At 38.3% G+C, this 15,284-nt stretch overlaps 1 protein-coding gene across 1 annotated transcript in view; it reads right to left on the minus strand.

The window, feature by feature from the left end:
- Positions 1-15,284, minus strand: part of ARHGAP15 (Rho GTPase activating protein 15) — a 601,639-nt gene that overhangs the window by 221,340 nt on the left and 365,015 nt on the right. Inside the window, exon 10 of the mRNA XM_025856481.2 lies at positions 4,578-4,676. Within this exon, the coding sequence (XP_025712266.1) occupies positions 4,578-4,676 (99 nt within the window). The remainder of the gene's footprint in view (positions 1-4,577; positions 4,677-15,284) is intronic.

The following is a 15,284-nucleotide window of genomic DNA, read 5'->3' on the forward strand; positions in this document are numbered from 1 at the left end:
CTGACTAGGACTGAGGCTCATGGAGGAAGAATGTGTTGTTAAACCATATTCCAAAGGATGAATTCCTGTCCAAACAAAATTGACCTTTTTAAACGGTCTTATTCCCTTATAGACAAACATATACTAGATACATAAAAATATATTTAGAATAGAAATATGATCATTCATTTAGTTAACTCCATTATATATGAAAGAAGTCTTTGGGAAAGTCTGGTATTGTTGGGTGGAAAAAGGACTGTCTTTCGGATATCTCACATGAAGTGACTCCTTATATTGCATTGGTATGATACGTCAGGAAAACAACCTGGGAAATAAGATGAATTAAACTTCTGCTCTCAGCAGAAGGCTGAAGCCAGACAAATATGTGTTTATTATTCAGGGTTTATTATGTCATTTAAAGTATATTTAATCGTATATTTAGTATTAAGTAATATTTCGTAGTATACTTTGTATATTAGATATATTTAAGGTATACATGATGATTTGCTGTGATTACTACAGTCAAGCTAATTAATATATCATCTCCTCCCATATCTACTAATTTGTGTGTGGGGGTGATGAGACTTCCTGCAACCTACTGTCTTAGAGTAACTAGAGTCACCATGCCTGTACGTTAGATACCTAGATTTGTTCAGCCTATATAACTGCAATTTTGTGCCCTTTCACCAATCTCTCTCCTTTTGCCCCACTCCCTATTATGTGATTTTTTTTTCCTATTTTTTTTCCTATTATGTGATTTTTAAGCAAACAAACTCCCCTTACCTTAAACAAGAATATTAAACGGTTTATTTTCACTTCTAGTACCTGTTCTTTTCTTTCATAACACTCATAAGAGTTTGGTACTCAGCGAATTGTCTTTTTGCTTAATGTATATTTCCTCTATATTCTCAACTGGTAGCATGAAAAATGACACATGGGTAGGCACTAAAGAGCTACTTGTTGTTGGAGTACAATAAACACTTAGTATGTGTTACATCATTCACCCAAAATTTACCGAGTGCTTACAGTGTGTCAGGTACTAGGTAAGGCTCTTCCCCTGGATGCACCTTCACAGAGTAATCAGCCAGTTACATGCTTCACATAAAAAGAACTACAGGTTGTCTTAATACCAATTGCATCACTGTAGACTACATACTTTGTTTAAGTCACATCTCCTAAGCCCCTGTCTTCTGAGTGATACAGCTCACCTTATTAAGTATTTTTAAGTAAGCAATTTCTATACCCTTTGAGGTCATCCTTAACTACACGAAGTATTCTATAAGTAGTGAAAAGTGGAATTCTCACTGCTTACATCTACATAATACCAGTATGTCACAACGCCACCTTCTGCATGCTTGTTTTGTCGGACCTCAAAGAAGAGTACCGGATGACCTCAGGCTTTGGGTCACTTTATCATATGTATTGAGCATTAGCTGAACAATGATTCGATATTTGCATGGAAACTGCTTTGGAAGAAAAAACATAAACTGAGTTTTTCTTTGGCTGCTTAACTCTACTCATGCTCTACAACTGTAAAGGCAATACAAGCGTTAATGAAACCCTTGGAAGAGCTTTAAAGACTAACACGCTCCTTTACAGTTTCCCTCCAAGTTTTGTGTATGTTCTCTAGGCTGAGCAGACAATGTCAGAAACCACAGAAATAACTTTAATCTGGTTAGAATAGTCAGTGAGCGGGAGAATGCTCTGGTGGTTTAAGGGAATAAAGGAAACCAAATCAAGATAAGGAAACACACTAACCAAGTTATTCGCTAAATTGGTTTACATTCGGCTCACTAATAGATTTTCTTCTAGGCATGTCTGTGAGATGCAAAATTTTTGAAATGTGACTAATGCCACTTTACTAGGGTTGACTAAAGAATGCAACTATGCCAAGCACTGGGTAGATTTTCCTTGGTAGACTACAGGAGCATGAACAATTTGGTTCTGTCAATTGCAAGCCAGTAAGACAAATAACTGAATGAATGAATGAATGAATGAGTCAATGAATCAATGAATCAATCAATCAATCAATCAATGGTGAGATCTGCCTTCCTGAGACTGTTTCATTCAAAATCAACGATGTGAGACGTATTACAAAAATACAGCTACAATTTATAGATGATTCTTTTGTAAAGGTGGGGGAAATAATCTTAAGAGAAAAAGAAAGGAAACAAATCTTTTTATAACACCTTGTGTACTGCAATTGTGGGTTTTGAGGCCATTTCCCTAAGACTGTGAGAGTAAACACACAATTTTCATTAAATGTGCCTTTCCCATAACTGGTCCATAAGCGTTTCCCATGACTCTGCCGTTGAGTATCTTGGCTGGAGGAGGATCTGGCCATTGGAAGGAGGGCTCTAGATATGCTGAGTCCCAGCCGTGCTGAGAGACTTGGCACCTTTATATGCTACTTCCTAATACCAACCCCGGCATAAAATGTCATCAGAAGCCTGCATAAACATTGGACTTAGATTCACATAAATTATTTCTGTCCTAAGGTGCTTTCTGCCAGAATTTAGTAAAAACAACACTTTGAGTAAATAGAATTGGCGTATAAATGTAAGAATATTAATCCAACAAAATGATCATAGGAAAATATAATCAAAAGTACACATTTGTAAATCTTGCAATGATGTGAGAGGTTTATCTTGTGCCTCTGAGTTTTTATTGAATATTTCCATAGAGTTCCTTTAAGCTGACACTGCCAAAGTGCTTTGAATTATCAGTTGCTTTGTGGAATTATAAAGTCTTTGAGTTTCATTAAAATGCTTAGGAGTCATTTTAATAATCATATGTGTGATTAGCGCCTGTTTAGTGCTGGATCTACAATTTCATTTTAAGAGTAAACACTGGGACAATGAAATATAATGCCAGATATGATTGCTGCTGTCAGCAGAAACATTGTCTTATTTTATTAAAAATCGCCAACAAAATGCCGTGAACAGAAGATACAGTTTCTATTTATAGATATTTTCTACTCTACTGTATTATGGTATCTGCACACCACCAGGCTGTATCTAGCAGAGTTTTCATTTTGCCTCGGGTATGTACATAAATAGAGAGGTACAGAGTCCTTTTATTATATGTGCACACGTCTTATTATGTACAGCTCCCCCAAAGTCCTATTCGGATATTTGCTCTAATATAATAGTGCTCACACCGTCGGTGCTGAGTATTTCTAAGTGGATGGAGATTTCCTGAAAATGATGATAATTTAGCTATTGGCAATAATAACATTATAACATTCTCAGTGATCCATTTTGGCTTTAAGTACTTATTAAATAATATTTATTCCTAAATTATGAACTTATAAAATTAAACGAGATTGCAACATGCAATAAAAACACATTTCTCTCTAAACTCCAACTGACTCCATTCCTCACAGATACCTCTCCTTGTGTTCATTCTGCTTTTACTGTTTTCTACCCTCTGTGAGCTCTCGGCTCTTCTCTCTGATGTGTTGCTATGCTTTCCCCCAAAGCCACTCTCTTTATCCACTTTCCCTACCCACTCGTCCCCTTCTTGTTCTCACTCTCTCATTCTCTACTGATATGGGAATAATGGGATCCCAAAGCTGTCCTTACAGTATAATTAAAGTGTGAATTTCCAGGAGTTGGAAATTGCAGGCCATTTTTATTATGCTTCTATAATAAAGCCAGGTAACACTGAGAGAATTAAAATGCCTTTCTCCTAGTAGATAACTTGGTAAAGATTTTTTTCCCCTTGGTTCTATTGTCTTAAGAGACTGGGAGCTGAAAATGGGACTAGATTCACCAATTCTTTTTCTGAAAACACCTCTATCTTTTACATGATATATATCCCCCTAGATCCTGGGAATATGTTGTAAACTTGTAACAGATGGTGATGAAGCTTCACATTTTTATACATTTTTTGAGATTCTGCAACTACTGTATGTATCTTCCAGGGAAAATGACCTTGAATGAATGAAGTCACAGTCTGAGGGAAAAACACCCCACAGATAGACCAGCAAAGAAATGATGAGTCAATTGGGTTTTGTTCTGTTCCCCGTGCTAAGATGAAATAATTTCCGACGAAAAACAGAATGCTGGAATATAGGAATCAAAGGTCGTCTTGACACTAGAGGTGCATCTGTTAATTGTTCCGGGAGAACCAGTTAGCCATATCCCATATTGAACAGAAACACATGGAAGACGGGATATCACTGTTTGTGAGTAGGAATGCTATTTGCTTCACTTGGGTAATGTTGGGGGCTTACCAAAAATTGTTCTGGCACAACATCTACCAGCATGAATGTTAGGAGGGTTCTAACACTGTGAGTACTGATATTTTATGAATGTTTTATCACTGGCTTGAAAACAAGAGGTTTGCAATTGAATCAACAACATGTCAGACAGACAAAATATTAAAAAAAAAACGAACATTAGTGGGAATTACTGATGTCCCTATTGTAAAAACAAACTGAAGTTAATAAGAAACTTGATCCTCTTAACCGATTAACAAAAGTCAAGTTTTAATTGCATGGCTTCCCAGACAAATCAAAGAGCGCTGTTAACTTGAGCATTGGTTGTTTAGAGGGTACGCTAATGGAAGAAATTGCTGCATATTCAGTTACCCACCTCTTTTTTCGACAGCTTCAATGCATTGCTTTACAAACCGTGGAACTGTGGAATTTTCACGTTCACACACTGTGTGCAGATGAGAGCCAAAAATTTGATCTGCAAAAGAAACAAAGATGAGCTTCATTAAAATCCAAGATTGCGTTGTTCTTTAATTTGATTCTGTTTCCATACCCACTGCGTGCTAAAATCTGTGTCTTGCATAGGAATTGATTTTTTGTTTTAATTCCAAAGGGTCTATTGCAGAGATGCAAAGGCCATAATCCCTCCTTTATAGAACAGGACCCTGGGCCCAGAGAAAGAAAGCTAACACTCCACCATCGATTAGACTGGGATGACAGGGCATAACTTTGTTGTTTATAAAATAGTAACAAGGAATTAAGAAAACTTCTACAAAGTAATTAATCTTAATGAATTGGTATCTTGAGTGTTTTAGAAGAAATTTGTCAGTGATCACCAAAATTATAATTTTATCAGTATATTTAGAAGATTCATTCAGTGGGTCAATGATCTTTGAAGAAGCAAGTTCCAGATTTACTTTGAAGTGGATTTCTTAACATCTCTTCTGCCTTGAATGCCCTTCCTCAACATCTAAGTGTCCCCTTCCCTTTATAGCTCAGTTCTGACCACACTTTCTCCACAAACTCTTTTCTTCTTATCTCAGTGTTGTGTCTCCTTTAATATCAGTTCTTTGGAATACCAGTTCCTCGGGATGTTAATAGGCAATTTGCGGGGAAAAGGCCTATGATCAAAATGGTTTAGCAATGTTGGGTTAAACAAAGTTAAACAGGTTTCTTTCATGTGTATTCTTACAGCTTGTGGCATGCCATTCTGCACTGGGAATCCCCACAGAGGGTTGGAGGATGCACTATCTCCCAAACTTATTTGAGTAAAATACTTTTATTTCAAGCGGCATCCCTCCAGACTAAGGCTTCTGAGAACACACTCTGAAATCCTAACCTGGTCTTCTCATTTAGGAACAAGATTTATCCTACCTTGCATTGTGTATTTACACTTATAATAGATGGAGTGTATTTTCTCAAAGCAGATTTGGAGTGCCTACAGGCCCTATGTGTTCATATGGTCACCAGGGCTTAACACAGACTCTGGCCCACAGGATTTGCTCATAGATACTTCTTATTGCAGTAAAATATACATAACATACAATTTACCATTATAACCATTTTTACATGGACAGTTCAGTGGCATTAAGCGCATTCTTTTTTTTTAATTTTTTAAAGACTTTATTTATTTATTTGTCAGAGAGAGAGAGAGCAAGCACAAGCAGGGGGGAGCAGCAGGCAGAGGGAGAGGGAGAAGCAGGCTCGCTGCTGATCAGGGAGCCCGATGTGGGACTTGATCCCAGGACCCTGAGATCATGACCTGAGCCAAAGGCAGATGCTTAACTAACTGAGCCACCCAGGTGCCCCAAGCACATTCTTGTGTAATCTTCACCACCATCCATTTCCCGATTTTTTAAAAACAGCATAGATGTTTATTACTGAGAGTGAATCAAATATTTAGTAGGTTCAAGGGCTTCCCATCTTGCTCAAAATGAACTCCAGTTCCCTACTGCAACTTCTAGGGTAATATATGACCTGCCCTTCCAACCATTAATTGAGTTCATTTGCTCCCTCTGCCCTCTCTCCCCCTCATCACTTGACTGCTGGCTGTCCACATTACTGATTCTTGTCTATGCCAAGCACACTTCTGCCTCAGGGACTTTGCACTTATTATGACCTCTGCATGAAACTCCATCGCATTAAGTCTCTTTTGTAGCCTTTCCTACACACTTTTATTTCCCCCTAAAAAAGGGCTGCACTGTAATAGGAACTCTCCATGATACTTTCCTGTTTTACTTTCCTTAGAGCACTTATCTCTGCCTGGCATATTAGATTGAGTGCTTACTGGTTAGTTTTCCCCTGCTTAGAATGCAAAACCAAGGAGAGTAAAGACTACACCTATTTCCTTTCTTGCTGGGTCCCTAGTAAGTAGACAATGTTTGGCATATACTAGAAGTTCAATAAATATTTATTAAAGACATTGTCTTAATCATCAGTGGAGGTCTTCAATGATTTTAAAAAATATTTGTTGTAGAAGTGGGGAGAAAAATAAAATGCAGCATAACAGATTGGTAAGTGAAATATTACAAAGGGGTAGTCAAAATGGAATGTGATGAGACTTGAAGGAAGTCATGATTTTCATCCATTTCTTAGAAAAGGTGATGGCTTGAGTTAAGGACAACCTAGCAGGGAGGAAAGAAATTAAGGCTAAAGCACAAACATATTTCAGTATGAAAATGTACATTTTCATCTAAGAGACAGAAAGATGATAAATCCCAAACATATCAACAGAGTGTAGAGAAGTGGGAAATAATCATGTGTATTTGCTTTGACTCTTTGGTCAAGTAACAAAGACTTGTTCAAAAACAGCCACCACTATAAGAAAAAAAAATGACATAAACTATTATCTAAGAAAAATAGCCCCCAACTTCAGATGGAATGATTTAAATTGGCTAGAGATTATAGTCTGGAAGAAATGCTATAAAGTATAAAAACTCCTAAAGGAAATTATTATTCAAATCAATTTCACAAACATTTATTGAGCATGTGGCAGGACATCAGACCAGCCTTTGGTGCCCACAGAAGACCTCCCAGAGAAGAAACAAATCCTCAAGGAAAAGTAAGATTTAAGTGAAGAGGTAAGACAAGGGACAAAAGGCCATTTAGGGAAGATGGAAGGAAGGTATACAAACACATCAGTGATGGGAAAAATGGCAGGAAGCATGAGATGTGCTGAGGGATACATTCACTCATTCTTATTTAGAGAAATCTTGATGTATTAAGCTTTAAAAGAAGATGAAGATGTGTTATAAGAGCCTTAAATATTTTAGTCAAGTAGGTTAAATTATTTGAAAGTGTGCAGACACCAATGATTTCTCATACATACACTATTCCCCTCATGACTTCTCATTTTTAGAGTCCATTCATAAGAGAGAGCCTGAAAATGTTCCCCTATTGACTTCTGTCTTCCTTGCAGATCTGGGTAATTAGACAGCTCTAATCAGTCAAATGTAAGGAGAAATGACTTGGGAAGCTACAAGAGATTTTTTTTTTTTTTAACCAGCTAAAAAGAGAGGTGTGTATGAAGGCACTCTTTCTTTTTTCTTCCTGCTTTGAACATCACTGTGCAATCATGTGATGTTGGAGCTACTGCAGCAATCTTATCACCATGAGACAACAAGCGTCCAGACAAAAGCTGACATGATTAAAAAAGTCACAAAAAAATCCAGACCTCAATGACATTGTTGAAGTTCTAAACCTAAAACATTTTTTTTCTAGATTTCTTATTTAGTGGGAGATAAAAGTCATTTTTAACTGTGCATTCTATCCCCTGCAGCCAAAACGTTCATAACCAAATGGAGGCACAGATTGTGAAGAAGACTGAACACAAGGAGATTAGTTTAAGAGGCTAATGTGATCACCTATGAAGGTGTTATGGAAACCAGAATCAGGATAGAGTTGTGGTAAATTTAATCATTGTTCACGATTCTTCTCATCTTCTCTGAGTTAGATATGTACATTCACCTCTTTTGCCATGTGACTGTGTGGTAAAACTCACTACAGTGTGCAACATTTATTTCTCCCATTTCACTGATGTTGGGCTTGGCTGTAGACTTGCTTTGGACAATGTAGTGTGAGTAAAAATGACCATGTATCAGTTCCAGACGGAGGTCTTAAGATGCATTGTAGATTTCTACTCACCTGACTGCTTTTCTGCTATTGCCAAGACAAGAACTTCCCTGGGTAGCTGTTGCCCTTTCAGTCTGGGATCCAGAATAAATACATATGGCAGAGATTGAGGCCAATGCTCAGTTAGGAGACAAGTCTAGTCAGACCTTCTGCTTAAAGTACAGCTGTCCAGTCAAACCTGCCCCAGGCTACTTGACCCACAGACACATGAGAAGTAAGTGCTTCCTGCTGTATGTCACTGAGATTTTGTGTTTGTTATACCGCAATAGCTTACTGATAAAGATGATAACAGGAGTCCAGGTTGTTGGTGACCTAAGCTACGCTATGAGAATGACAACAAAGAGAATTGACAGGGCATGGAAACTGAAACTGCGGAGCAAATAAATAGATTAAAACAATTCTAAGTCTGCTAGGATTGTGGAATCATGCATCAGTTTAGATTCAACGCAAGGAGGAGTCCCAAAGGAAATTTCTCCCCCTTTAAAATGAACTCATTATGCTTTACCTAATATGACGGCACTTTTTACTCTGTATTCTCTCCCACTCGATTCAATTCTATCAAATTCAATTCAGTGCATATTTCGTGAGCACCTGCCATGTGCCAGATATTGTAAAGAATACAAATATTAATTCACTCATTCAGTAGCTATAACATGCCTGCTATAAGCCAAACACTATGCTCTAGCAGGAAAATGCAGTGATGCATTGAAGCATGATCTCCTAACAGTCTGGGGTGGTGATGGTGGATAACTCTCACAAGCATTTATAATATAATGTGATTAGTGCTATCTCAAGGCTATGTAATAACAGTGAAGCTTCATTGTACCCTTAAACTAAGCCAGGCATGGTTCAAAGTATTTTATGTATTCTAACTTATTAAATCTTTACATGAATCTTCGACCCTTTGGTGGTAGATACTATTAACCTGATTTTATGGGAGAGGAAACAGAGACCCCAAAATATTGAATCCTATGTCCAAAGTTACAAAGTATCATGGTTTAGGGAAAGAAAAAAGATAAGAACCTGACCTGTGACAACGGAAAGAAGGGATGATTTTGTAGGATTTGTTAACTGGACGCAGAAGGTGAGTCAACCTACCAGAGAGAGGTCTTCCTAGTTCCTTGCTTGAGTAAAAGAGACTGACATGCAGAAGGAACCCTGAAGGTTTGGAGAAGAATAAAGAGATAGGTATTCAGGAATGAGGATAAGCATTTCAGATGCAGAAGAATGATGGTGGGAGCTAAAGGTGAAAAGTTCTCATTGAATTTTGACAATTCAGAGGCTATTGGTGACCACGAGGAAAAACGGCTTTAGTAGAAGAATGCAGTTGAAAAGCAGATGGTGGTGGACAAGGTTTGAAGAGAAGGTGAGGGAGTGAAAACAGCCAATGGACTCCTGCTTTAAGAAGTTAAGTGCTGGGAATTCATTAATTATCAGGGAAGATGGGACTTGGGAAAGATTTTGAGCTGGGTGGATAGGAGTGAATTTCAACCACAGGGTGTTCTGCCATAATGCGCAGGAGGGGAAGAGGTGCACTACTGGCTACTTTTGGTTGGTCTAAAGTGGGAAGTGGGAGAGGTGCATCACTGCCACTTACTGGGTGGTCCAGGCAAGTGTAGGCAATTCCTCATTGAAAAATTGTCCCCTCCTGATTGCCAATAGTGTGTCCTGGTGAGAAAAGAGCCTAGATATGATCAACATCATTAGACAGAAAGGAGATGTCTGCTTTGACTAGTTACCAGAAAAGCCAAAAATTGTCTTCTAAATTCTAGCCTCTCTTTAAACTGGCTGTACTCACCCAACAAGGTATGGCTCTGGAATTAAGAATTTAGTCTCTATGGTGAAACTGATTAAATGCAAGGCTGTCATATAACCCAAGCCAAGGCAAAGAAATTCTCCTTCAAAATGATTAGAATTGGGATACTACAGACTGAAGTAGTTAGTGCCAGGGACTTAAATAGCAAAACTGCCTAGATTTAGACACTGGATGCCAGGGGCAGCCATATGGGGAGATGGCTGTGTGCAATGGGTGACTGGGCCCAGGAACTAATTTGCAGAGAGAGGTGAATGAAGCAGACACACCCTAGGTCTTCACTTTCTGATGCCTGACTCCAGAGATCATCTATCTTTTCCATGGGGTGCCATGACATACCCTGTGTTGTGACAATAACTCCCATTTTATTTGAATATTTTTGAGTGAACTTCTGTTTATTGCAACCAAATAAACTTGACCAGAACACGAACATAACATTGGCCGGAAGTTTTCAGGAGAGGGCTTACGCCCACAATAGACAGTGCCAGTCTTGGCTAAACAGGGAGATCCACTGTTACAGATGACACTGGTTAGGAAGAGTATGGTGGATGTCTATTGGTTTTACTGGCCTTGTAACTATCCTCCTATTCTCTGGTAAGATCACTCTGATTTTCCTTAGGGGATGATGCCTTTCTCATGTTGGCTGCCATTTGGTTTGAGTAGCACTGATTCCACCACCTGTAGTTCCAGGGATGAACATGAATTTCCTCATGTTCGGACATGAACACATGGCCCAAGTTGATCTGGTGGAGTAAATTCTAAGGCTTTTTCTAGTGCTACTGGGAAAGAGGAGCCTTATTTCTACAGGAATTGATAAACTATTGGGATATGAGTCTGAGCTTCCAGAAGTTACGTTGCCACCTTCTGGGAAAACATACTGGAGAATTAAACCAACAGAGTGGAAAGCAAGCTGAGCGATGGAAGAAATAAAGATTTGATAGTATTTGTGTCCCTTGGACTTTTCAATTAAGTAGTCCAATAAATTCCATTTTTACTTTTGCAGTTTAGACAAGTTTCTATCAATTACTATGAAAGGAATCTTGACTATAACATTAGCCTTCAACATAAAATGATGGATCATGTAACTTAGAGGAGATGATGATGCACATGAAATGACTTTGCAAAGTAAAAAGTGTTATCTAAAGAAAGTAAATCATAGACAGAAATAGAAAAAAAATAAAGAAAGTAAATCATAGAGATTTAGCTAAAATGTCAATGTCAAATTTCAGGGCTATTGTAGGATTGCCACCCATCTGTAAATCTGATACAGTCCAGGGTTTGATACAGCAAAGAGGACCATTAAACTGTAGGAATGTGTTTGAACCATAGAACTTTCTATCTTAAAACAGTATAAGGAAAAGGGGAGGGAGAGAGAGAGTATTCTGCTGTCTTGGCAAGCATTAATGAACTAGCTTTGCCCCTTTAACTTCCATGACTGTTGTCCTGGCACAACACTAAGGATTATTTCTGCTTTCCCCTTCCTTATGATATTCCAAAAAACGGAGCAGCCCAGAACCCCGAGCTCCAGACTCCCTACCTATATCCCCATCTGTGGGCTCACTGGTAATCCTTTCTTCATCTCTTAACAACTTTTTGTATTTAGAAAACACCTCTTGCTAGAGGTGCCAATATTTTTGGAATGCTCCACAAATGCCTATGGCCTTGGCTAGTGTGATCATTATGTCTTCCTTCTCCTGCTTCAGCGTTTATACCAGGGGTGGCAGGCAACACATTGGTTGGAGAAAATCCATTTTCAGCAATTTTTCTTTGAAAGCATCTTTTGGTGAGAAAAACAAATAGACCTTCCACATGACTGCACTTATAAATCATGTTGTTTACATAATGAATTAGAGTTTAACTAGGAAATTGTGGGTTTTAATCTTTAAGCTCTCAAACTTTTGACCGATTTAGTTAGTTCATCAGTATAACCAGGTTAAGTCTCCCAGATTAAAAATTAGCTTCATTCTCCCTCATCTCTGCTATATATTTTTTGACAAATTATGGAAAGAACACCCAGTAATGGGATCTTTGTCAGTTAGATTCCAAATGAATCAAAACTATGAGGAAAACTACTCAATAGAGGCAGTTAAATGTTCAAATAATGTGACGGTGTTATCATCATTTACCCAGGAAGACAGTCTCCACATGCTTTTCAAAATGATTATTCTGCTTTCAGGACACAAGGCTGCTGTTGCAGCTAGTCTAGTAATTTTTAAAAAGGAAAACAAAGCAGCTAGAACTACACATGCATGAAGAACATAGAGGGGAACAGAAAACAGTAATAACAAATTGAGTGGCTTAGATCCACCCATCCCCCCCTCAAATCAGACAATTATTTTGGTCATGAAGTATATTTGTTAAGGGTTTGGGCTGCAACTAAAAAAAAAAAAAAACAAAAAAACCCCGGGGCTTTATTTATTTATTTATTTATCTTTTATTAGTTTATTTCATTTTGAGAGAGCGCACATGTGTGCCTCTGCACGCATGCGAAGTGGGGGAGAAGGAGCAGAGGGAGAGGGAGAGAGAGAATCCCAAGCAGGCTCCACACCCAGCATGGAGCTCGATGAGGTTCAATCTCATAACCCTGACATCATGACCTGAGCCAAAATCAAGAGTCCAACGCTCAACTGACTGAGCCACCAAGCTGCCCTGCCACCAGGGCTATCTTACACAAAGAATTTATTCGAATGATAGTGAGGAATGACAGTGGGAGGGAATTCAAAGAATTTACTAGGAACTCAAAGTAATTTATTAATTACTCGAGGCTGGAGAATCAGTCTTGGAAATGTTTCAAACCGAAGGTCCAAAAGAGATCCATGAAATAAGAAGGAGGAAATACACTGCTGGATCCTGAGCTTGTAACTCTGACGGCTGGGTCAGGATGCTATTTACATTACCACCCCTCCCACCAGCATTGTTCTGATGAATTACACTCTTCAGATGCTCAAGATGGGAAGTTCCAACAGAGATGCCCAGTTGGTTGAGATTATGTTAAAAATGGGGTTGGGATAAGAAAAAACTTAGCCCTGATAGCTTCCATAGTAAGTAGCCTGCACTTGGAATATTTCTCCCTCTACAATGCTACACACATGGGCATATCATCTCCCAATAGGTTGCTCTAGAGGAGGGGCAGTGGAAAGTGAAGGGCAAAAATAATATTCTCAACATGGGTAATTTTAGCAATTTAACTGAAATTTACCTTTGATTTTAAACTATAAGTAACGTTTGGTTTTCTTTTTGAGAGTAGATCCCTAGACCCAAACTTTCAGATTACTTATCAAAGAATCCTGTTTCTAATTTTATCTTTTATATTTTCTCTACTTCCATCCTTATTACTTTTTCTTCTTCTCCTTTAAAATACTCACCATATAAGCCCTCATCATATAACTTTACTGCAGCTTTACTGATAATTTTTGGAGAAATGGGTGATTTAAGTAAGTACTATAATTTACAGATGGCTTATCTCTTTGAACTAAGATTCAGAAAAATATGTTTAATGCTAAAACACTACTGAATTTAATCTATATTAAGTGCTTCATAAAGTACTGTGTTATTTTACAGTGCCTTGGGGCTTTGATTAAAAATATCAGCTATCGCTTTCTGATACACAGACACAAAAGATTGGGCTGATTCTCTGCTGAATCTCTAATATACACTGCAAGTGAAGTAAATTTCTCCCATTGCCTTGTTTACTTGTGTTTTCTTTTCTCAAAAGAGGCATATACAGGGGGAAAAAAGCATAATTATTTTAACTTTTAAGTAGTTTGGAATCTAAATAAATAGAAATTCTAAATATATACACTTTTGTGTATAGTTTCCCCCCCTGCATGTTTATTCATACTTGTGTAGCTCATTAACCTAATAGATTTTAAAGTCCCTGGCGGGTAAAGATAATGTCTGTTCTGGAAGGACTGGCCTGGAGGAGATTTGCCCAGACTATGGAGAAGATATACCTAAACAAGGGTAGGCTGTAGTCTGTAGCCTCCAATCAAAGTTGGACAATTGGATGCAGGAGTAGTATTGACACAAGCAGCCCAGAGGTGAATTTCAGAGACAGGCCCACTGTCATTCAGACAGAATGATGGAGTTCTTCCCCAGCTTCTCTTATTTTCTTTCTTCTCTTTTCAGGCTTCAAGCAGTCCCCACCTTTCAAGATTTCACCCTCAACCCCAAACAAGAGTTCTATGAAGTACTCTTTGGCTTCTTTTTCTTTTTTTAAAGTAGGCTCCACACCCAGCATGGATCCCAATGCAGGGCTCAAACTCACAACCCCGAGATCAAGACCTGAGCTGAAATTAAGAGTTGGTTGCTCAAGTGACTGAGCCAACCAGGCAACCTTGGCCCCTTCTTTTAAGCTCCTAAACTCTCATGGAAATAGATCTCAATTCAATTTTCATCCAATTAATGCAATGGACATTTTGGTGAGTCTACCAGCCAGAAAGAAATTTTTATCTTAAACAATGAGTTTATTACCTCAAATGAAAGATTGCATATAAGATTTTTCAATATTTGTCTACTCTAGGCAGCAACTTTATCCTATACTTCTCCATCCTTCTGCTTACCCAAAGCAATACAACACACAAATATACAGATATACATGCATACTGCTCTCCACATGCATGTGCACAGAATCACAACAGTATAGAGAATGGTCTGACCAAGTGAATATTTCATGAATTTTTGTGTTCATTCATCTTTTGTATCCATCCCTGAGTATTTTTCAAGGCCTGCTGGGGATGGAATAATGAATAGAACACTCTCTGTCCTTATACACCACTCTCTGTCTTCATACAGCTTAGATGTAAATGGGGAAAACAAACACATAAACACATTAATACATAATATATGTGTGATAATGTTAGATGTTGATAGGTGCTATGAGAAAAAAATGTAAGACAGAGAGCTAGAAGGAGGTATTGTCAGGGAAGACATTTCTGAGGCAATGGCATTGAGCAAAGATCAAAAGAAGTGAGGGAGTGAACCATGCCTGTACACGGGGAGTGTATTCAATCAGAGGAGCAGCAAATGCATAAGACTGGGGAGTAAGCAGAGTGCAGTCGGGGAGCAGTAAGGAAGCCTGTGTGGCTGGACTGAGGTGACAAACAGGAAGTAAACTTGCAGATGAAACTGAAAAGGTGGCCT

This window comes from Callorhinus ursinus, unplaced genomic scaffold (assembly GCF_003265705.2).
Source record: "Callorhinus ursinus isolate GAN/ISIS: 27379988/994484 unplaced genomic scaffold, GSC_fseal_2.0 scaffold2, whole genome shotgun sequence".
In the NCBI taxonomy this organism is placed as follows: Eukaryota; Metazoa; Chordata; class Mammalia; order Carnivora; family Otariidae; genus Callorhinus; species Callorhinus ursinus.